Here is a 23597-nt window from a genome sequence, read left to right as displayed (position 1 = left end):
CCACTTCAAATCTGCAACAAACGTAATGCTACAGATGCAAAATATTTATTTTCCTGAGAGAGACAAAATACAGTGTTCATTTTTTCAGTGGTCATTTAGCAGCTTGTAGCAAGTCTTTGTGCATCAAAGTGTAGAGTAAGACTCATGCGTCCAGAAGAGGAAGGGCCACATTAGACCTTGGCTTACTCATCTGGACAGGATGTGGTTGTGACACACACACACACACACACACACAACACGCACACACGCACGCACACAGCACGCACGCACGCGCGCGCACACACACACGGACACTTTCCCACTCAGTGGTCTCCGCTAGAAGGAAACTGGAAGGAACTGGAATTCCCGGATGAACCAATAAAATCAAGATCCTGTCCCTCTAATCCCCATTCAGACATATTTTATCGTCATGGTACATGTTGTGGAAAGTTATGCCGTCACAGTGGCACATGTGGTCTCTGCTATTATGTAACACACTGTACGTGTGTGTATAGGGCTGCAGCTACTGAATTTCAGTTGTTGAATATGCTATCTTTTAATCTATTAATTGATTCTATGAAATGTCTAAAAAAATGCAACTCCAAGTTCCAAAGCAACATCTTCAGATGTCTTGTTTTGTCCCACCAACAGTCCGTCCTTCATTTGAGAAGCTGCAACACTAATGTTTAGATACAGCATCTTGGTAACCATGGTGAGACATTACTGTTGAAAATGAGAAAAACTGTGATTGTTACTTTAAAAAGCATCGGACTATTAGTAACAGTTTGATGGGTTGGATTAAGTACCTTTAAGTGCCTGTGAGTCTGACCAAACTGTGTGTGTGTGTGTGTGTGTGTTTGTGTGTGTCCTTGAGTAGAAGTTCATTGAGTTTGAGGACACTCATGAACAGGATAAGAAGGACCTGCAGAACCATGTGGACAGAATGGAGTCCCACTCCAGGCAACTGGAGCTCAAGATCAAGAACTACGTAGACCAGAGTAAGCACAAAATTACACGCATACACACCTGTTCTGTGATAATTCATTACACCATGTATTTTTTTCCTCATACTCACTGTGCTTTATTGTGTTATGGAGAAACATCCATTCATTGAAAATGTAATTATGTCTTAGCATGAATTTTATTTATATGTCTGTTCCCATGTACAAAGCCAGTCCCTTCTTCTCTTGTCGTTTTCTACCCTCCATATAGTCTTCCTTACTTGTTTGATGGCTCTCATGGCTTGTTATGGCTACTTTCTCTCTCTGCACACACACACACACACACACACACACACACACACACACACACACACATATATATATATATATATGTGTGTGTGTGTGTGTGTAACCTCAGACATTCGCATTCTCTTTCTCCCTCTTTGCGGGAGTAACAGTAATGGGATTATAGGATTTCTGTTATTCCCATCCTCCTAATGTGGCAGTGCATTACCGCCCATCTTATTGGTGGATTAAGGAATGGAGGGAAAGTGATGATTGGCTCTTTGCGTCTATCTTGTTGGAACTAGTGGATTCACATAGTAACTGCTCCAGTATCTCGTGGCAAAGCAACACAGCTGGTTAAAGTGAAACACTCATTCACACAAAGCTGTGTGAGGGAAGAAAATGCCAACATGAAATTCTCCCATATCTCACTGTTAGCAGAAGCATTAACGAGGCAAACATAAGAAGCTCAGAGAAATTATTTTGTAATTTCATAATTAACCATTCCCCTGTTTGGATAAAATTAGTGTACGTGCTCCACACAAATAGTCAGTGTATTCAGTCCACCCTTTCTGCCACTCCAGTGTAAATCGTTCATTCATTACTGTATATGCAGCACCTGAGATGATTGTGTCCTGAGGCATCTAGGACAGAGTCCACAGCCACTGTAGAGTGAGTTAATAAGGCCACAGTTAGTAGCAGATGATAGAAGCAGCAGCAGTATAGCTCATATTTTGGAATCCACTCTCCTACTTTTGCGTTGGCTTTATTTTCACTTGCCTGGCACTGAAGAGAAAAACTCATTTAGTTTTGTTTTTTGTTGTTCACTTCCAGTAGGGACATTTGAGGGTCATTTCTATTCATTCACAATACCATCAGACTGAGATTTATAATCTCAGTGATGCCCTTTCCTCTTAAATAAATTCTCTATTTTAGGATAATGTTTTTGTAAGGGCCTCAGCAAAAGGCATCCAACAATCTGATGATGAATATTTTACACAGACACACATCTCACCCTCTAGACTTCCCAGTTTTGTGTTCCATATCATGTTAGATTGGATAGTACAGAGAGAAAGGTCTTGTTTTGTCAGTGGTTAAACAGCTTTTTAGGTAAATAAATTAGGACTTTCATCAATATCAATGCCTCAATATTCAGCTGCACATTCATCTTCAGCTGTCACTTCAGCTGTTCATTACATGTCTCCATGAATTCGATGACTCATGACAGCAGAATGAATTCCCACGGTGATGTCAAAATACACACATAGACAAGACATGGTCACACAACATGCAGACGCTTTAGCTGCTGTAATTGATAGCATCCAGGGTTTACACTGTCTACCGCAGTCACTCTCTGCGTGGCTTAAGATAGAGCTGACAGGGTAATAGGGGATTTTTGTCACTTTAAAACTCATTTGAGTGAGATTACACCCTCTGCCTAGTCCCAGTGTACTGCCTGCTAGAGCAATACAATGCAAGAGGGACATGCACTCTGTGTACAAGGTTGTAGTACAATGTGGTACAATAAAGGTCTAAAAGTCGTTTGACATTTTGTGAAATGTTATTATTCGCTTCCTTGAGGAGAGTCGAGAAGGTTGATACTACTCTTATGGTTGTGCAGTAAATGTGAAGCTACTGCCAGCAGTAAGTAACTTAGGTTAGCATCAAGAGTGGAACCAGGGAAACTAGCAACTCTAAAGCTCACCATCTGATATAATGTATACATCTTGTTTTATCTGCAGAATCAAAGTGTGAAGCGGTGTCTTAGGCGGTGTTATGCTGGACTATTTCTTGTCTCTGAGCAATTGCAACCAGCGGAGACAAGGAAATAAATAGGAAAGAAATAATATGGAACGTAATACCTGTGAAACTTTGGTGGTTGTACAAACAAAAAGTGTTAATTACTGAGCATTACAGATGCTGGGAGGTGGAGTTTATTACCTTTGGACAGAGCTGTTTCCCCAATGTTTCCAATCTTAATACAGTTAATATCTTATATACAAATCAGTGTTTTCCCTATATGCATTCAGAAGCGCCTCTGCTGAATTATAACCGCCACTACTAAAATTTCCCACGATAATTAAACTATGCGCTACAAATTTTGTCACTGGGGACCATAGACTGTATATGCTCGGGACGTGCGTAGGACGGGGCAGAAAGTGACGGTGACCGCGAGCGGTCAAGAAAAACGTCTGTTGTTTCCTCACCTGCTGGAAAAGTGAAGCTGGTGTTGTGCCGGGTTTTGCCTGATTGCCGAGAATTGCATGCACCTCCAAATAATGCTTTTAAATGCTGTAATATTCTTTGTGGGCTTCATCAATGGTGATAAATGATTCGAAGTATATATTTTATGAACGTTTAGAGTCTTAATATTTTAATACACTTAGTAGAAGTACCATTCCTTGACATTCAGTAAATATATGTGGTGAAAATGCTGTTTGATCAATGAGCACAGCAAAGTGTCTGAGAAGGACCCAAAGAGGTGGATGCATAATTCGGCAGATCAAATTTTGTAGGCTACCTGCCGAGATTTGCATCCACTTCTTTTCTCAGCATAAATGACCGTTACCACCCGTGAGGTGCATGCAATTCTCGGCAGGCAGGCAGAATTCGGCACAACACCGGTTTGCGCTAGCTAACATGTCCCCTCCCCTTCAGACTGCGGCGCTGAGCAGGAAAGCTTATAACATTACAGTAGGCTACGTTTATGGCTCTATGTAAGATTAGCTCAATTTATAGAAAGTAACTGGTAGCTGTATTTTATTACTACCTACTTGTCCAATGTTGAGAACATCAGATACAAACTTAGACTAAACAGGTATTGCCTAAAGCTCTGTCCTGTACAGACTGATTAAATTATTTTTCAGTTTTCAGATGAGTCTGAAAAGTGGTTGTTGGAAAAGCTGAGCTGAGGTTAGCAAAGCAAAAGTGATACAAACTAGTCCTTTTAAGCTAATGAGGAGACGTTTCTTATTGGATTTTAATGTGCAAATAAAATGCATCTCAGAAGGGAGGAGGTTTTTCATGTTGCCTATTTTTTTATATTGATATCTAAACAGATAAATGTCAAGAGCTGTAAAATGAAGACACAAAAGGCAAACATGAACACTCTATAGTGATTCTGAGGTCATACTAACAGGGTTTTAGGGGGTGACGCCCAAAACATGCTGTGCCATAGATGTAAAATCACTGTGGAGAGCATCATAACCAACCAAATTACTTTCCCCAAATCTTAATTATCTGCTCTAGCTTTTCCAACTATTTGTTCATATTTGTCACTGGAAACATAAAATTTTCTTTAGTTGGCAGATTAGAAGAACGTGAATTGGAGCTCAAGAAGGAATACAACTCTCTCCATCAGCGACACACAGAGGTAAGGAGGAGGGGGAAGGAAGAAAAGTAAACTGTTGTCGAGACAGGCATTAACAACATTCATGACTAGCTTCCTCTTTGGTTTGACTTCTGCAGATGATCCATAATTATATGGAGCACGTAGAGAGGATCAAAATGCAGCAGATTAGTGAGACCTCAGAGTCGAGCACGGCCGGCCGAGTCAGGTAAGACCAGATAAGTTTGTAGAAATGCTGTGCTCATGTCACATGGCATGGATGGTACAGATGGGAAGATTCCCATGTTAATGACTTTTGAGCCTTCAAGTTATCAAGAAGGTTGTGTGATTCAGAGTTCGTCGTGTTAGGACTGAAGTACTGTGCATTGACAATACAACATCTCCATTACATTTGGGTTTAATTACACAGACTTGTGAGAGATGTGAGGCCTTTTGAATTAGCAAGTGCCAAGACCAACAAATCAGAAATTTCAAACATTTTCTAGTCGTAATTACTATTTAAATGTCAACAAGAATGGTAAACAAAATCAGAAACTAATAAAAAAAACTCCAATGTGATATGAATGAGAAACACTTCTGAGGCTCCTCAGGAAGAACCCTATTTTTCCATGGCATACAACACTATAGACAAACCTGTGAACAGGATTATGTGAACTTCGAATGGCGTAGTTTATCTTAGAAACTGTAAAAACAAGTAACTGCAAATCAAAACACTGCCACAGCAAACACTTCAGTTAACAACAAGGACTGAGACAAGATCCATGATTTGCCTTTGACAAAGCATGATGAGAACCAGTCTTTTCTTGTCACTCCAGGAGAGAGCGGCCTCTTTCTTTGGGGATCTTTCCATCGTCTGGTGGGGTGTCCCTGCTAACCCCAGACCCCCAGACCAAGGCAGAGACACTGAGTACAGAGGGCTGGAGGTTTACCGACCCATCACAACCACGGTCCAACACCAGCCTCAAGGTATGTGTCGTGTTGGTGGGAAATAATGACTCCATGATTCCAGGGTGATTTTTCTTCAGAGAATGAACTCTTGTCTGGTCCAGACTACATGAAATCAGCCTGTTAACTAACATTGGGAGTTTACAATGGAAATGAACACGGACATGCAGTGCAGCGTGGTGAGAAACAAGTGTTATGCCTTTATAGTCCAGACACAAAAACACAAGACAGAATTTATTTTTTACCTTTGAGACTGTGTCCTCATTGTTTCCTCCTTATTTCATCAGTGTCAGTTGTGCATCTGGTTATTGTCCAGTCTGCATAGCAACAATCTTAAATGATTAAGACATATTTAGTATTTTATATTATATATATTTAGTCCCACTAAATGGTTTACACCTGAACACTCTTACTGTTTTAGCTGTTTGGTCAAAATGAGTGTCAACAGCATAGAAACATGTCCAAAGAAATGCATAAAATATGCAGAACGATATGATGGCTTTAATCCCATTTCCTGGCTGAGTATTTCCAGCCCTCCTGCCAGTGCTAGAAGACAGTAGTTTTGGCTTTGGATCTATTTAAAAATAGAGAGCCTTTGATGAGGCTCGGGCGTGTAGGCAAATCTTAGCAGGCATTTGACAAGGCACCTCTGTTTTCAGACATCCTCCTCTTTAGCCATAGATGAAAATGCAAACGTGTCTGTTCCCGTGGTGCATCAGTCAGGGGAGATCATTAAATGTATCACATGAATATTATAATAGCAGCAGCAATTCTTCTTTTTGATGCAAATTATGACGTTGAATTTTATTATGTGAAGTGTGTTTTGAGTCATTTCAATTCATGTTAAACTGCTTTAAATACTACTGGGAATACAAAACATTGTTCTAACATAGACATTATAATGGTTATGTTTTCTCAGCTAAAAATAAGCTGTTTTCTTTAACAGTGATTGGTACTCTTGAAAACTGTGTTTGCTGCGTGGGCTATCTATGGCAGTTCGGACCTGGAGGGTGACAATGTTAATTCATCCCACTGCTGCGTTTTTGTTAAAACTGGGACATCAGCTCTGTGGCGTGATGCATGATGGGAGTGATGCCGCTGTATGGCTCGCAGCCAGTCACTGAGGGAGAAAAGGGCTTGCTGGAATGTGATTGGTTCTTATGTAATCAGTGCTACAGGACGGTTATTGTTGAGCTTTTGAACACGAGCGGCTTTGATATGCAGACACGCTCTTAGAGTTTAACGGAGATGTCATATTTATTTATGGGAGTGTGTGACGTTTCAAGTGAAAAGGAACAACAATTTAAGAACATATGCCAGTCATGATCTTATCTCCATGCACGATATGAGTCATATAAGCAAGACCATCCCATTGCCTTTTAAACTGGAATAATTATATTTTCTAAATCATTACTTTTTGTTTCATTCAAAGGGACCTTGACAATTCAATTCAATTCAGCTTTATTAGCATGAATGTAAAACAAAAATATTGCCAAAGCTACAAATAAATTAATTAATTTCATACAGTTCATTAAATAAAGTAAATAAACAGTAAAAGTGTGACAAAGCTATGCCACTTAAAGGGGAACTCCACCGATTTTACATATCAAACTCTGTTTACAGGTCAGGGGAGCACTACTGCGTATGTCAAAAAGTTGCACAAACCCTTTGGTGACTCCGGCATAAAATCTGAGGAATATCATTTGGGGCTGAAGTTTTAAAATGAAAAATAGTGGAGTGTGGAGTTGGAGAGAAGTGAGCTTATCAGCAGTCCACTCCTCATCTCTGCTTAAAACTGGCGGCTCAAGGCTACATTACCTGCTACTAGGGATAAGGGTGTGGAATAAAACACGTTATCTCTGGATCTGTTGCATCAATTGTCTATCCTGTCCCATCAGCCTGACAAATGTAAAGGGGAACATTACTAAATTGGTGGAGTACTGTTTTAAACAGTAGCTATGTAATTGGTACAATTCATGGGAATAATATTTAATTTTAGGTAGTGATGAAAAACACTATTAGTACTTCTTAACTGATTAATACTTCTTTTATTAAGTGAAAACACAAAACATTTGGCTGCAATTTTACAAATCCTAAGATTTACTTACCAGTCCAAGTACAACTTCGAAGGTATTTTGTCTAAGGACGCCATTTGGTCAGGACAGTGACTAATGATTACTGTCTGTCAAAACTAATTGTTTCCTCTACAGTTGTAAGGGTTAGTCAATATAAAAAACTACAGGTACATTACATACAGGAAAAGATTACTGAACTTGATATTTTGAAAGATGAATTAACTTTATTGAAGATGAATCTGTTGTGGCTACCTCACAGTGCAGACTGTCTAGTCTAGACTGCAAGCAATAGAGCATGTGCGCACACACACATTAATTACACAGACATGCACACTTAGGGGTGTATGCATTTTTGCTTCTGCACATGTGAGCTTCATTCTTACTTCTTCCCCCCCAAGCAGTTGGACTTTGTCGACCCCCCAAAGGAAATGGAGGGTAAGAGTGCGCAGGACTCTTCTTGGGGGAATTCACTGGCAGACGACTGCAAGGTAGTTGGATGAGTGGCAGCTGGTGGAAGTGCCAGCGGCGGCAGCACGCCTGCATTGGCTGCAGACAGCGCAGTGTTTGTGTTTGCGTGTGTGTGGCCTTCAGTAGCCTCCTCCACTATGCTGTTTCATCTTTTCAAAGGCGTCGCCTCTCACTTTGTGCATTTATAGACCCTCACTTTACAGACCACCTGTGCTAGATCGTGCTACATGCAACCATGTCCTGTAACGAAGGCTACATTGGGTTCTTTCAAAATCTAGGCGCACACAACAATCAGGTGTGTCACAGATGGAATTGGTAAATTATTCATCTGTTAAAATCAATAACAGCGTGGTTGCATCTGGCCTCTACAATGCATGAGTTTTTTTTATTTCATACGCTTCTTTGTAGTTTTGCTTCACTTATGCATATCTTCAACATAACAGTAACATTTCTGATCACTCATTGTACAATAAAAATAGCATCATGCATTTTAATAGTATTCTGTATTTTAATGCTGTAGTTGTGTAGATCTGATGTCCAGTAGATTTGCATTGTTCAGTTTCTTCTAAACTGCTTTTAGTTTTTGAATCATGTGGGTTTGTGTCGTATTGTGCTCTAGTGGTAGAATGGCAGCTCCCACTGTGGCTGTGGTTAATTTGAGTTTCTGTGAAGCCCCCCACCCCACCCCCCAAATCCGTGTAGCTGTGCGTGGACTTCCTTGTCTGTTTTTATGTACTAGCTCTGTGTTGCTCATGTTTTCCCTGTGCATTTCCCTGTGATTTGAAAGCTGTTCTCAATGCATCCACATCCATCGTTTAGTGTTTCAGGGTTGTTTCCTTTTTGGTGTTAATTCATAGTATTTCTTTTAGATTCCCTGATGTTTTCAGGATTTATACTTTCCCAAAAAGGTGGAAGGTTGTGTTAATGGATTTAGAGGTAGATTTTCTCTTTGAGATAATGAAGATGCTCTTGCTCTACACAAAGTAAGAGCTCGTGTCTTCTGTTATAGTGCATGTGTCGTGTGTAGTGAACTCTCTAGCTTGTGATTAGTACTTTTAACCTGCCCAACCATGTTGTCCTGTTAGCTCGCAAACTGTGGTGTTATGCTGTAGTTTTCTTTGTGGTCCGAATGTGTTCTGTATGTTTTTAGTTTTTTCATTTCGGCACTGGTTCATTAAAAGTCTCCCTGTCATGTTGACCCTTGACTTTCAATGGCTATGTGTAAATAACATAAACAAATAATAAAAAATTATTATTAAATATTGCTGTAAGTAAGCCCCCTTTCGTTACAGGATGAGCTGTCGGACTTCACTGGCTCCAAGTCAGCTACTCCGATGTCCACCACAGCCTCGGACATGGAGAGGGAAGATGGGAATAGTAAGAGCATGGAGGTGCAGGCTGCACCGGGAACCAGATCCATATCAGTGGGTAGGGTCAAACATCAGTAAAACAGCACTAGTTCATAGAATCACATTCATTAGTCATGTATTAAACTTGTTGGTCTTTGTGCATTTCTCCTTTTTTGTGGGGGAAAGGGTTTGGCATACATATTTTGAATCTAAAAAAGTCCTATTTGATGCAAAATGTTCCTAGATTTATCCTCACACACAGCACCCTTTCCTCTTTTTGGTATTTTGGCACATGCTGTCTTATGCAGGTTTGCCTGAAAATGAGGACAACTCAGATGTGCAGGACATCATAGAGTCCACCCCTGAGCTGGTCATGGATCTCATTGGATACAAACCCTGCAGGTAGTATGAAAAACATGCTTGTCAGGCCAGTTTTAAACAAAGGTAGTAACATCAGCACAACAGGTAACAACACATCAACCTCCTGTTGTGATTACTCTTCTAGCACCCCTACTAAAGGCATTGAGAACATGGCATTTGACCGCAATACAGACTCTCTGTTTGAAGAGCTGTCGTCTGCAGGCACCGGACTCATAGGGGATGTTGATGAAGGGGCCGACCTGCTGGGTGAGTAAAAACGTCATCTTCATTGGAACAATGCAGCACAGAAATGGAATAATGTAGCAGGAATCCTGTCAGATCCTGTGAATACATTTCATCTACATCATGTTGGAAAAGTCTGTATCAATTGTCTCCTTTTCAATAATGAACTGACTGAATGATTGTTTAGCTGAAAAACCCTACTGACACTTTCCCTGGAACTTTAGTATTTAGAATACACACTAGTTCTGTACAAGCTCACTTTCCAGAGATTTGCATGTTGTGTGAATATTAAATAAGCATATACATGTTATTTGTGACCATGGCCATGGAAAATACTTGTTTGTAATTGGCTGGTAGATGTCTAATAAAATCCTACAGGCCACAAAGTAACTAACAAGCAAAAAAAATAAGAAGCAGAAAGCAACTTAAGGACACTAACAAAACCATCAATAACCACTTTCTTCAGTTGTAGAAGCCCTCTTATTATCAGCTTTCTACTTGGTAAAAATTGTCACTTTATAAATAAACGATACCTCCCTCTCAGAGGTTAAATGTGATTGGTTATTATGATGTCATTTGAGAATTAAGCTTCTTTCAGTTATAGAGGGACCACCTATCACAGAGCGAAACCTTTTGAATTTGAGAAAGTAAATAAATATAAATATAAAATGAGAGTTACTGATTCTGTTTTTTAGATTTAGTCCTTATTGTTCCCTGCTGATTAAACTACAGGTAACCCAAACAATAATATTAACATGAAGATATTTAACATTTAAAAATAGATGGACGCATGTTCTTTCTTTCTTTTTTCCCCCCAGTCTATTCACTTGGCCATGGCATCAAAAACACACTTAAGAGGTCATTTTGAGGTGTACTGATTTAGAGAACAATAGACTCTGTGGAGCACAATGTGTATCAGTATCAGTGAAACGTATTGCATACAAATTTTTTTATATATTTGTTTACATCTGTAATCGCTTTTATACTGATATACTTTACTACTGTGTTTGAGTAGCAGCTGTTGTAATACTGATACAACTACTTTTAGATTCCTTGTAACTCCCAACACCTGCTGTTTGCTGCAATGCTATACCACTTGCTTTGGTCCAGCTGTTTAGCCATCTACCCATGTTAACATCACCTCTCTCTCTCCCGTGTCTCATCCTCTGGCTTTTGTCCATAATCCCAGTGGAGTACTCTGGTGTGTATGACCTCAAACCTTTCCTTAGCTAAGCATTCTTCTATAATGTCCTTTTGATCTCTACCCATAAGTCACTCTCATTTCCGCCATCATTTTAGCTCACAGATTGTTCTTCGTTAAGTTTGAAAACAGTTGACTTTTGACTACTTTTGACTAAGTTTGGTGCATGAATGATGGAGTCCAATGCTTCCTTTTTGGCCTAACTATTCTTTTTACAGCTTAAATTTATTATTTTTTTGCCCGTGTATTTTCCTGTTTTCCTTCTCTGTACCGCTGCGATTGCCGTTTCTAACTAGCTTTAGAGACCCAACAGCGCCTTTTGCTTGTGGAGTCAACAACTACACGTTTAGCTCTGGCTCCTTCATCATTTTTGGTCATTCCACTGTCTCAAACTATATCCGCATTTCTTTCTCTCTCTCTCTCTGCCTTGTTCTTTCCGCCTGACTTGGATTGCATGGTTTTCTCAGACCTTAGTTTGATTGGTAAGACCCCACCCACTCTATCCATCCTTCTCCTGTCAGTCATGTGACATGTGCTGTGCGTTTATGTGTTGTGGCAGTTTCTTGTACTGTGAAAGCTACAGTAACAAATATCTCACTAGCAGATATTTCATGTCTTACGTAGTGCTTTGTTGTATTTTAACATTATTGAGAATAATCTATAGTGTTGAATCTTAACCATCTGTAGTGCTTATGTAGTCACCGCTGCAGCTTGTTGTCATTTAAAAAAAAATCTAATTCTAATTTCATCGTCGCTTCTGTTTAGGTATGGGCCGGGAAGTTGAAAATCTCATTCAGGAGAATTCACAGCTGCTTGAGACAAAGTAAGTACAAAACTTAATGGGTTTTTTGTGTCATGACTTGGATATATGATATCCACCACTTCTTAATCCTTTGTCCCAGTCAAATTGTGCTAAGAGTGTTTTAAGTATGCTAAAATGTGCTCTCCAGGAATGCTCTGAACGTGGTGAATAAAGACTTGATCTTGAAGGTAGACGAGTTGACCTGTGAGAATGAGATGTTGCAGGGAGAGCTGGAGGCTTTGCTGCAGGCCAAGACCAAGCTGGAGGACAAGACCAGAGAGCTGGAGGAGGAACTCAAAAAGTAAGTCATAGCAGGTAGCAGGTATTGTTTTAACACTACCCTGCTTATATATTTTATTAAAATGTATTTCCTGTATGTCTTGCGAGTGTAATCCATGGTCTTTTCCAGAGTACGACTTGAGGTGGAGGAAGTGAAACATAAAACTAAAGATGAAGAAGATGTGAGTCTTTACCAACAATGTCTGCGATTGCAGATATATCTACACATATAGTATATAACATGTTTGTTGTTGTCCGATTTGTTAGTATTGTCTATAAATGTATGCAGTAATTGGTAAATGCATGGAAAAACATAAATATACCATGTTTGTCTCTGTCAAGATGCAGCTCATCCCCATAACAATAAATGTATTTCTGTGTGGTCATGTGCGGGTTTAATTGTGTGCTACGGCAGAGTGACGTACCTACAGCCCAGAGGAAGCGCTTCACCAGAGTGGAAATGGCCAGAGTGCTGATGGAAAGGAACCAGTACAAAGAGAGACTGATGGAGCTGCAGGAAGCTGTGCGGTGGACAGAGATGATCAGGTACATAAGAAAGGGTGGCAAATTTACACGTGTACATAATCATGTTTGTGTTTACATTAAGGTTAGTATTGAAAATGACCACACCATGCTGTAGTCTTAATACAGTATTTACCAGATACAAACTCAGTCCCAGTTTCAAATTGTGCTGTGAGAATGATGTCTGCTGTTTTCCTATCTTAAAGAGGAAATCTTGTTGGTGTGCAGTAAAAGCATTACTTGGCAAAAATGACACAATGACATAACATGAGTATAATATTTTCTGAATTGGAGTTAGATGGTATTGCTGCTGTCACAATCACTCGTGCAACATGATAACGTTTTTCAGTAGCAGAGCATGGAGACCACCTCCGTACATGATAACTTCTTAGTGTTTCACTCATCAATCTAAATGTAAGAAGCAGTAGGACATCTGCAACATCATCTTGTCCTCCTCCTTAGGGCCTCGAGAGAAAATCCAACACTCGCAGAAAAAAAGAAATCCAGCATCTGGCAGTTGTAAGTACTTCCAAATGTTTCTTTTGTAATAAAAACAACCTTTTGTTAGGGCTTTAGTTTTGACGGCCTGTTGGCGTCGATGAATATATTCCTATAAATTACCTACTGCCACATTTTCTCTCAAATGTTCAAATACATTTGTTTTTTTTCTCATCTTTCCCGGGATGTGCTATTGAATTGGCAGAATTAGGTAAAGATGGTTTAATAAACCTTCCCCCAGCCAGACCACTTCTCTTTCCCACCACTGACACAGAAGTGCTCCTCCATTTCAAATGGATCCAACTTTGATGTGTTTTTATCCGTGATATTTTCTCTCTGTGCAGTGCGTCAGTTGTTGTTATCACAAACTGCTCAGACATGATTCTCCTTGTGCCCCCGGGCTTTCCTGTCTCCTGCCTGCTGTGTGCCTTTTTTGATGTTTTCCTACTCTGTCTGCTCTTAGGGAGCTAATGAGGGATGGAGCCTAAATACATGTACACGTTCTGTCTCAAGTCAGACTGTACTTACAGATCAGTATGCTTTTTTGTTTAAAGGAATCTTAACAGATTTAGTAGAAGTGTTATCTTTGTTTTATCGGGCTTATTTGAGTAGACGTCATGAAAATATTGAGCAAAAGAATTAAGCAGTAAGCTCGTACAAAGCTTTAGCACAAAACTCCGTGTTGGGAAATGTCAACACAAAATCACTGGATGGACCTGGAATATGTAAATATTTTAACAATGTTTTCCCCATCTTTTCTGCATGGACAATTCTATTATATTGTTGAAATGGAAAGTGTGATTGAAACACCATTCTGAAATAATGAGTTAGACATTAACATATAGTATTTTCTTTTTTGAACTGTGATTTTAATCTGTTTATTCAAACCTTTATTCACACATACTAAATGGTTTAATTATGCATTATTTATACAAGGATGTATACAACTTTTACGCAGATAGACTTTGCCTGGGTATTGTTGTGTTTTTGTTTTTTTACACTGGGGGCAATGACACATCATTCTTAACACCCATGCAACATACTACCTTGTAAAAGTGTAAAACTATCTAACTTGAAACTTAAGATATTGTTGATACTTTATTAGTACTGTTGTTCAATATCCAGTCCCAGTTAAATGTGATAGGAAGTGCGCAGCTCCCAGCATGCTTTACGTCACTGTAAATGTTGGTGGTGGTTCCTTGGTTGGTGACCCCGTACCTTGCTTTTTCCCTGCACTCCTGTCTGGTCTGTTTCCCCTTTGGCTTTCTGTAACTTCGCCACCTGCAGCTTCAGCAGACTGTTTAGCCCCTCCTCCAGTGCCCCTGCTATAAAGAAGGTGGAGTCCCAGTCCAACGTGAAGTACAACGCCCCGGGCAGCCTTGTGAAGAGGAGTAGCACCTTCTCCCAATTCCCTACAGAGAAGTCCAAGACTTTCGACTTCCTCAATGAAGAGTGAGTAATGGAGTGCCTGTGAGTTTGGTGTATTTTATCAAGATTAACATGGTGAAGGATGTGAAAAAGGTACATGTTAAAATTATTATGTATTTATTTTTCTAAAATAATGTCAACATTATAGTACAATCTATCTGGGTTTGATGTCCATCGTGACTCATCCCAAATATATCTTGAATGTTATTGGATAAATTGGAATGCTATTTGTGGCATGCAATAATGTACATGTATATAATGTATCTGTAAGCTGATCACATTACTCTGTCTTTGCTCTTCTTGTAGAAAGGACCAGTGCAGTTCGCCCTCACGTAGAGAGCTGAAGAGAGCCCAGTACAGACAGGTGAAGGCCCACATGCAGAAGGAGGATGGACGAGTCACTGCACACGGCTGGAGCCTGCCCAGCAAATACAAGGAAATGAAGGTGTGAATATAGGGATCAAGTTTCATTACATCGGTGACTATAAAACAATTTACACACAATTTTAAAGAAAATATTTAAAATATCCACCAGATGGAGCCCAACTTCATAAGATTAGACAGACTTCATAAGATTAGACAGAGTCAAGGTACCAGTGATATAATGTGAAAATGAACATTGTAAATGTTCAGGTGCAGTTGTTGACGTTCTGGGAATGCCTAAATATTTTGTTTCGTTTTAGTTTACATATTAATGTAGCTGTCATAAAATTCCACTGTGGCTATATGAGCTCTGTGTTATTGTGAGAAAATGGGATTTATTTTCTAATGCACTGCACATAGACCAGGGGAAAGTCAAAATCTGCCACAGTGGCCCCACACTCAGACAAAATTGAGACACCTGTACCTCTAAGTGTTGGAACTATAGTTCCCATGATGCTTCTGGGGATATAAACAGGAAGTTAATGTTGCTAAGGATTCAGTGATATTTGTTTACGTTTTGGTACCTTTTACAATAATGCTGAATTAGCTATTAGCAGTTCCTTTGTGCAATATTTTTAAACCCTAGTAACTGTAAAAACACTTACTTTGTCCAATGTGATAGTGTAACAAAGCACATAAAACAGCACATTAAGCATGATTAGAAAAACACTGAAATCTAAGCAATTTTGCATTTGTGCAATTTTAATGTTTTGCAATGGTTGAGTCAAAGTGATGTTGACCTTCTAAAGAACCTTTCACAGCACCTCAGATGTTGGCTTCAGAAAGTGTTGATTGTGTTGCCCATTTGTAGATGTATCTTTAAAGCCTGTGTCCACCCCAACAGGTAGCAAATGGTGGACAGGTGGAGAACAAAATGAACTTACCTGTGCCAGTATACTTGAGACCTCTGGATCAGAAAGATGCTTCTATGAAGGTACGTGAGTCAACAACTAGACAACACTTGAATATAAGCAGCATACTATCTACCTAATTGTACATTTTCTTAGACTTTGAAGAAAATGTGATATTTATAACCTGTTCTCTCTCTGTTCCCCAGCTGTGGTGTGCAGCAGGGGTCAACCTGTCTGGAGGGAGGACATTACCCACATCAGAGCTCACTAAGCAGACGAAGGGCTCTCAGAATAGCCTGGACCAGATGGAGCAAGAGAGTAAGGTAAGAGTAAGTAATGTAAGGAAGAGGCCGTGGTTATCCTGCCATGTTTGTATAATTATAATGCTTAGACCTGGACAGCACTTTTTAAGTTTAGTGAGTTCAGAAAGTCCCTTTGGCTTAAATTCTGTGGAGACTGTTAGTTGATTTTGTGTTGTCCATCAGGATCAGGAGAAAGCAGAGCAGGAGAAGGAGTTGGTACTTCAGGACGAAACATCCAGTAGGGTGTGGGTGTGCACCAGCACCCACTCCTCCACCAAGGTTATGGTGCTGGATGCCAGTCAGCCCTCTGACCTACTTGACAGCTTCTACGCCTGCAACACCCACGTTGTCTGCATTGCCAGTGTGCCAGGTAGGCTGAGTGCTCACAGTTTGTGTGGGTTGGGTTTCTTTGTCTTTGTCATCCATACATTTCTGTTCTATTCTTGAAGCACTGAATTTTGAGTGTTTTTTGTTGTTTTGTAAGGTGTGTTGGAGACTGATTATCCGGCAGGCGAAGAGGTACCTCAAGACCTGGAGGCTAGCCAAGGTGACAGGGCTTCACTGGCTGGCAGTGTGGCCAGTGTGGGCTCTGCAGGCAGCGATGGTGCCACGGCAGCAGAGGGGACCACCGCCATCCCCCAGACAGCCAGCTCAGGTGTCACTGATCAGCCGGCTGAGCACAGCGGCTACTCTGGCTCAGGTAGTTCTCTGCTGAGAAAATGCTTTGATAGAATATGTCCTTATTTGTTTTACTGCCACACTGTTTGCATTGAACACAAAGAGGGCTTCTAGCAACAGCTTAAGGGTCCATCCGGGGGTTGGATCACAGAGTGAAATTTGTGAGTTAGCTAGCTCTTTGGCCTTAACTCAGGTCTCTTGTTTCTGGTATCACGAAGCTGGCAATCAGCTTGCTGGAAAAATGTAATTTACTTTCCTACAGTATTCCAACTTGGATGAAGGGACAGAGTTTACAACAAAGTGACAAATAATAAAGAGCAAAAGAGACATTTCAAATCTATCATTAGAATTACTTTGATTTCCATAATAATTATAAGTGTGTCGAATCAGTTTTAAACAGGATGCTGCTGGGACTGCCTGTTGCTCTTGTGCTCAATCTTACCTTCAGTTAGATACTTCCTTCCAACCCAAGTGATCAGGGACAATCTACCCATTTCCTTGCACAGTTACTGTATATTGCTGTGTAGGAAATCCCACCATTTCCTGTATCACTCATTTAGCCCTGTGATCCACAATGCCCACAGTTGAGCTGTCCAGAGAGACCAGTCCAGCAGAAGATGGCATTCCCACGGCGGAAGAGGCAACCGAAGCGACGGAGGCTAACGCTGGTGTGGGCGAAGAAGGGGAGGAGGACCAGGGAGCGGATCAAAACCAGCCAGGAATCTACACTGAGCACGTGTTCACTGATCCGCTGGGGGTGGGACCCACTGACTCCTCTCCTGCAGACACACAAAGGTGAGCAACAATGTTCTAGATCTTCACTTCGTAAGTCTTCTGAAAAATCGTGTGCTGTTATATATACAAAACAAAATGTCTGTCTAAAATGAGAGTATCTGGATATTTATCATACAAAGGAAATGTTAATAAATGTTGACAACACACAACTGTTGAATATTCTGCCCTCTGTGATGCAGGGACCCTTGGCAGGATGGTCTGACTTCCTTGCCAGAAGACTCAGACCCATCGGAGGGGGAAGTCCTGAGGATGAGCAGCGCCCTCCCCACCATGTGGCTGGGAGCTCAGAATGGATGGTGAGCAGGACAACAGCCACTAGAGGGTGCTTTCAGTGCAGCAGCAACACATAAGCCTTATGTAATAAAGGGTGGTGCTGGCACAACAAATAAAATGATAAAAAGAGAGGTGATGAAAGTGCAACTTAGACTTGTTTTTGGTACACATTTTACTGGTAATGATTTAGCTTTAAGTCATTTGGCCGTTACACTGGTGTGAGAGTTCTCATTTAGTTTGAAATCCACTCTGAATAAGCCAGTACTGCACCCTGATCAGCCTTCCTTCATCTCTCTGTCTCTCCCTCACCAGTCTGTATGTCCACTCGTCTGTGGCTCGATGGAGGAAGTGTCTCCATGCCATAAAGCTGAAGGACTCCATCCTTGGCATAGTGTGAGTACAAAGTCGGTTGTGTAATTAGTTATTCAAGGACACACACCAAACGCACATTTATACCTACTAGAAAGAAAAAATATGCAAAAAAAAAAGTGGCTAACCTCTTGTTACAGGCACGTTAAAGGGAGAGTGCTGGTGGCTTTGGCTGATGGGACTTTAGCAATTTTCCACAGAGGCATTTGTAAGTGTGAAAATCAGGAGAAGTTATTTAACATTAAAGACTTTTTTATAGTATCTACACTCTTGGGTGCATTTTGACCTCTGATGGCCATTTTCTGCCACAGAGATCCACAGTTCTCAAGTGTCTTTGTTTCTCCAAAGCAGACGGTCAGTGGGATTTAACCAACTACCACCTGTTGGATCTGGGCCGGCCCCACCACTCTATCCGCTGTATGACTGTAGTGCATGACAAGGTGTGGTGCGGCTACAGGAACAAGATCTACGTCATCCAGCCTAAAGCCATGAGGATAGAGGTACAGCTGTCTCCTAAATGACTTTTCCTTTCCAGTCAACCACAACCTATTCAACCTTACTTGAATGCAGTTATTATGGTACAACCGTACCTTTATCTCAAACGTTTGAAAATCCTACATTTAACATTTCCACAATACTCTAACATCACATGATCTCAACCCGTCGCGTCTCAGCAGAAGTCGTTTGATGCTCATCCTCGCAAGGAGAGTCAGGTGCGGCAGCTGGCCTGGGTCGGAGACGGCATCTGGGTGTCGATCCGACTGGATTCAACTCTACGCTTGTTTCACGCCCACACCTACCAGCACCTCCAGGATGTGGACATCGAGCCCTACGTCAGCAAGATGTTGGGTATACATGCTTTCCTCTGTATACCAACCAGCCACTTCTCTCAGAAGTCATTATCTCTTCTCTGACTTTCACCTGACTACAATATTTTTACATTTTAGAAAATAATCAGGAGTACCAACTAGAGTTGCTGTATAAAAGCAGATTAAATGCTGTTTAAGGTGACATACATAGAGTATTTATAGTGTATAGCTTCTGTACATGTATATGTTCATGAGCCTGACATTTAGAGAGCAGCATCTATATATTTTGGGTAGATACTGAACTCCTTCTTCCAGATGTTTCGCATATGTATTGAAACAGTATTAAAGTGTGTGTGTTCTGTGTGTGTTGCAGGTACGGGTAAGCTGGGCTTCTCGTTTGTGAGAATCACAGCTCTGACGGTGTCCTGCAGCCGACTGTGGGTGGGGACAGGAAACGGCGTCATCATCTCCATCCCGCTATCTGAAGGTATCACACAACCCAGTCAGGCTTACCCCATGCAACAATCTCCCGAACATTCCCTTTTGATTTCATTTTGTTTTTTTACTTGGTGGTCGGATGCATAGAACCCGCATTTGTCTGGGAGACTGTGTGTACGTTGTCTCTGTTCATAACCCTGCTTTGTACAGTTTTCTGGATGGTAAAAAAACAATAACAAGCATTAACAATGATTTTTTTATACATTTCCTGCTCTCAGCTTGTTAAACTTGTTTACAGTCTCCTTTACCCACAGCTGGCCTGTTTTGTAAATGTGTTTGTTTCTCATCTCTTATTCTTTCATCTGCTTCTTTCTTGATAATTTTTCTCACAATACTTGTTTTAAAGTCTCTGTCTTCCCTGCTTTAAAACAGCACAGCAAAATAGACAAATGAAATGAGACATTTGTGTTCAAACCCAAGACAATGTCCATATTTTTACATTAGTAGTACATTAGCTTTTATTAAAAAAAAGTTCTGTCTTATTCTGAAGCCAACAAGACAACGGGAACAGTGCCAAATCGGCCCGGCAGTGCTGTACGAGTTTACGGTGATGACAGTTCAGACGGCGCCATGCCAGGCAGCTTTGTGCCATACTGCTCAATGGCCCACGCCCAGCTGTGTTTCCACGGACATCGAGATGCTGTCAAGTTCTTTGTCACCGTGCCAGGTAAGCGACAAAATGCAGGAAAACTGTGGTATCAGGTGTCAGAAACAGTGAGTGCTACAAAATGAGAAGCTATCAATCCATGTTAGTATTATTTCACACCTGAAGCACCATTTATATTTATGACAGTAGTAGAGCTACAACAACTATTCTATTAGAAAAAAAATGCTATGGTCCATTTTGTGAATGTCAATTAATTGTAATTATAAGTTGATGAAAGGTTTCTTTGTAAACAAAAACATGTCTGGTCATTAAATTTTTTGTTACAGGTCAGGCAATGCCCCCTCCTGGCAGTGCAGATTCAGGCTCAGATGACCCGCCATCTGAATCCTCTGACACAGCGACCTCTGAGCCCAAAACCTACCTGGTCATGAGTGGTGGCGAAGGCTACATTGACTTCAGAATGGGTGAGTATACCACAACACTGGCACCATTAACAAAAAAAAACAGAGGTCATGCAAAATGTATTCACTAAGGCGGAGCCAACAAGTAGCGTTCAAGTCTTCCATTAGTGACAAGCAATTATATATATTGAATTTATTAAATAGCCCTCTGGAAGGTGCTGTACAGCAGCCTCAGCAACTAAGAACATTTACAAAAAGTCTTTCATACCAAATATAATAAGTTGCCAAAGAATAATTTCCACATTTGTGGACAATAAAGATATCTATCTGTGCAATATCTGTTTTACTATAATAATGCTGTCTGACTATGAAAACTGGTGCAAATAGGCCCAGTGTCTTCACTGCGACCCACCTGGTACGCTGTTTGTTTGACTCGTTGTCTTCCTCCCCAGGTGATGAAGGCGGTGAGTTGGACGGTTTATCAGGGCCTACAGGCAGCCAGCAGTCTGCACCTACAAAGGGCGAGCAGAGCCACCTCATCGTCTGGCAGGTCACAACCTCCCATGATTGAAAAAAATAAATAAAAAATCACCACAGACTGTTGTGTCAACTTCAGGGCCGCCCACTGGCCCTTGCATGCCATTCTGGAAGATTTTAATTTGATATTACTGATTGTTCTTAATGCCTGAGTAGTTGACTACTTTGTAAAAAAAAAAAAAAAATTTATTTTTAGTCCATGTTTTGTACAGTTTATTCTTTATGAATTTTGAAATAGTTAAGATGAGGTTTACGCTGACTTAAAGAATTACGTCCAAGGGTCCAAGTGTTCCCTTCTGCGGGGTCGCATGTTGGAAAAGCTGGTGCGCAGAGGAAAAAGGCCAAGTCAACTCGACTGAAAGTGTTATTTTGATCAGGTAATGTGCGTAGACGTCTCCCAAATGTTAAAAAGGGTTTAGATGTAAAAGATAAAAGGGAAAGGTGCTTGAAGCATTAAAATGAATTTTTGAGTTTAACTGGAGTATATTTTATATTACACACATAAGACTTTTACATTTGTAAACCACATGTCTGTACGTGTGTGAGCATCAGGTGTGTGGGGGGATTCACTGCAGTCTGTGTTGGTCATTTTCATTATCTTTACCACCGGAGCTAGGTGTCAAAATATAATACCTACAAGTCAAAATGTATAAAGAATAGTTCAGTTATTTGAATGTGTTTCTGAGGCTGATTACTCCACTGTATTGTCTGATTATTGGAAAAGCAGCTTGCACGCACTAGTGGTAAATCAAATGTGCTTTTATTCAGGAAAAGCTGTAGGATGAAACACTGCTCGAGAAGGTTGGATTAATATTAATGACACCAAACCATATTTGCTTACTGTAGTGTAGGTTAGCATTAGCCTGCATGGGGAAATTCTGTATCCTCGTCCCTGTGTGTGTGTGTGTGTGTGTGTGTGTGTGTGCGTGTGTGCGTGTGCGCGTCTGCGCCTGCTCGGACATTTTAAAGCTAAACCCTTGTCTGCTGTGTGAGGCGAGTCTGCCTGTGCTTCCTGTTTGCTTCAGCTCATTGGCACTTTAAAATTTTACATGTTAGTCGCTTGAGGTTTGGAAGAACACCCGTGGTAATGTACACAGCAGTACTATGTGCTAATTGCGTGAAGGGAATAAAATGTTAAGATATTTCTAGCAAGGTGTCACCCCAGTAACCAAAGGACAGAAGAAGAAGCACCGTGAAACTGGCCATTTCGTTATTTTCATATGTTCCAACTTTAAATGTCTTGTGAGTCTAATCATTTGAGGTTATACGCATGTGTTTTCAGCGTGTTGTCCTATTGGAAAATAAGCTTGAATAAGGGAATCTGACTAAAAATAACATTTGTGTCACCTTCTAATGGACATGCAAACACCACTAAAGAGTCTCTCCTGATGGCTAAATCATTCTTTGTTTTATTGTTACAAATCCATTTGGAGGATGTTATTATTTTGAGTATCGTGTGTGTTTTGTACTCATGTGACACTTTTATTAGGAAATAAGTATTTCAGTGATTACTGCAACACGATAGCAGGATGCCAATATTAGGCAGGTGTTTTAATTTGTTTTTATATCCGAAAAGTTGGGCCAAGACTGGCCTTCAGTCCATTTCAAAACAGTAACTTTATATTGTGTTTTTGCCATTTCAGTATTTATTTCCTTTGTTATGGAGCCTATCTTGGTTCAGAATGTAACTTTCTACATGAGCAAAATATAATAGGAGGCTATTGTAAAACAAAATAGTCCAATGAGTTTACATGATTGTTAATAATGGTTAAATAAAAGAACTTGATGTAATCATGTTGGAGATTTTTGACAAACCATGAGATCAAAGTGTGCAAAACAATAACTTTGTTTTTGAACAACACATCCATGTACTAAGCTATGCATGGTTTTTTTAAGAGAACACTGCTATGTTTTCAGCTAAATCTCTGTTTATTGCCACCGTTTTGGGTGGGGTGGATGCATATGTGTGTTTGTGTGTACAGTACATGTGTAAATGTAAGAGTTTGAACACAAGACACATTTGTCAATGTGTGTTTGATTTTGCAAATGTCAGTGTATGTGTGCTCACTGTATGTCCATCTGTAATAACCCAGTGACATTTACCTGTTGTACTGGGCTTCTCCGGACCACATGACGGTGGTCCGTCCTTGTCAATGTTTGCTAAAATGGCATCATAGCCTTACAGTATTTTTAACAATCTATTAAACTCAGTTTCATGGAGAAGTTTCTGTTATCATGTGTGTCATTTTTATTAAATTAATTTTTTGAATCTTTTTTGAAGATTATGGAACTGTATAGAGGACTAATTTCAAATTATCATGCAAACTTGA

The 23597-nt window shown here is 40.4% G+C and overlaps 1 protein-coding gene across 9 annotated transcripts; it reads left to right on the top strand.

The window, feature by feature from the left end:
* Window positions 1-856: 856 nt before the first annotated feature.
* spag9a (sperm associated antigen 9a) lies at window positions 857-23490 on the top strand (the record flags this gene model as incomplete). 9 transcript variants are annotated; one of them, XM_038698585.1, is given in 30 exon segments in its annotated part: window positions 857-977; window positions 4508-4578; window positions 4674-4762; window positions 5370-5520; window positions 7976-8062; window positions 9335-9470; window positions 9700-9793; window positions 9897-10018; window positions 11184-11195; window positions 11961-12018; window positions 12146-12298; window positions 12407-12458; window positions 12692-12822; window positions 13261-13317; window positions 14584-14748; window positions 15031-15169; window positions 15992-16081; window positions 16205-16321; window positions 16484-16670; window positions 16785-17000; window positions 17563-17773; window positions 17953-18069; window positions 18359-18439; window positions 18556-18623; window positions 18764-18915; window positions 19090-19264; window positions 19598-19711; window positions 20213-20389; window positions 20656-20793; window positions 21183-23490. In XM_038698585.1, coding segments are annotated over 30 exon segments (3600 nt in total), but the record flags the coding sequence as incomplete, so codon positions are not given.
* Window positions 23491-23597: the final 107 nt, after the last annotated feature.

This window comes from Micropterus salmoides, unplaced genomic scaffold, assembly GCF_014851395.1.
Source record: "Micropterus salmoides isolate LMB-PRFRI ecotype aquatic unplaced genomic scaffold, ASM1485139v1 Ms_hic_scaffold_10, whole genome shotgun sequence".
In the NCBI taxonomy this organism is placed as follows: domain Eukaryota; kingdom Metazoa; phylum Chordata; class Actinopteri; order Centrarchiformes; family Centrarchidae; genus Micropterus; species Micropterus salmoides.
This window is presented reverse-complemented; position numbering and strand designations above follow the sequence as displayed.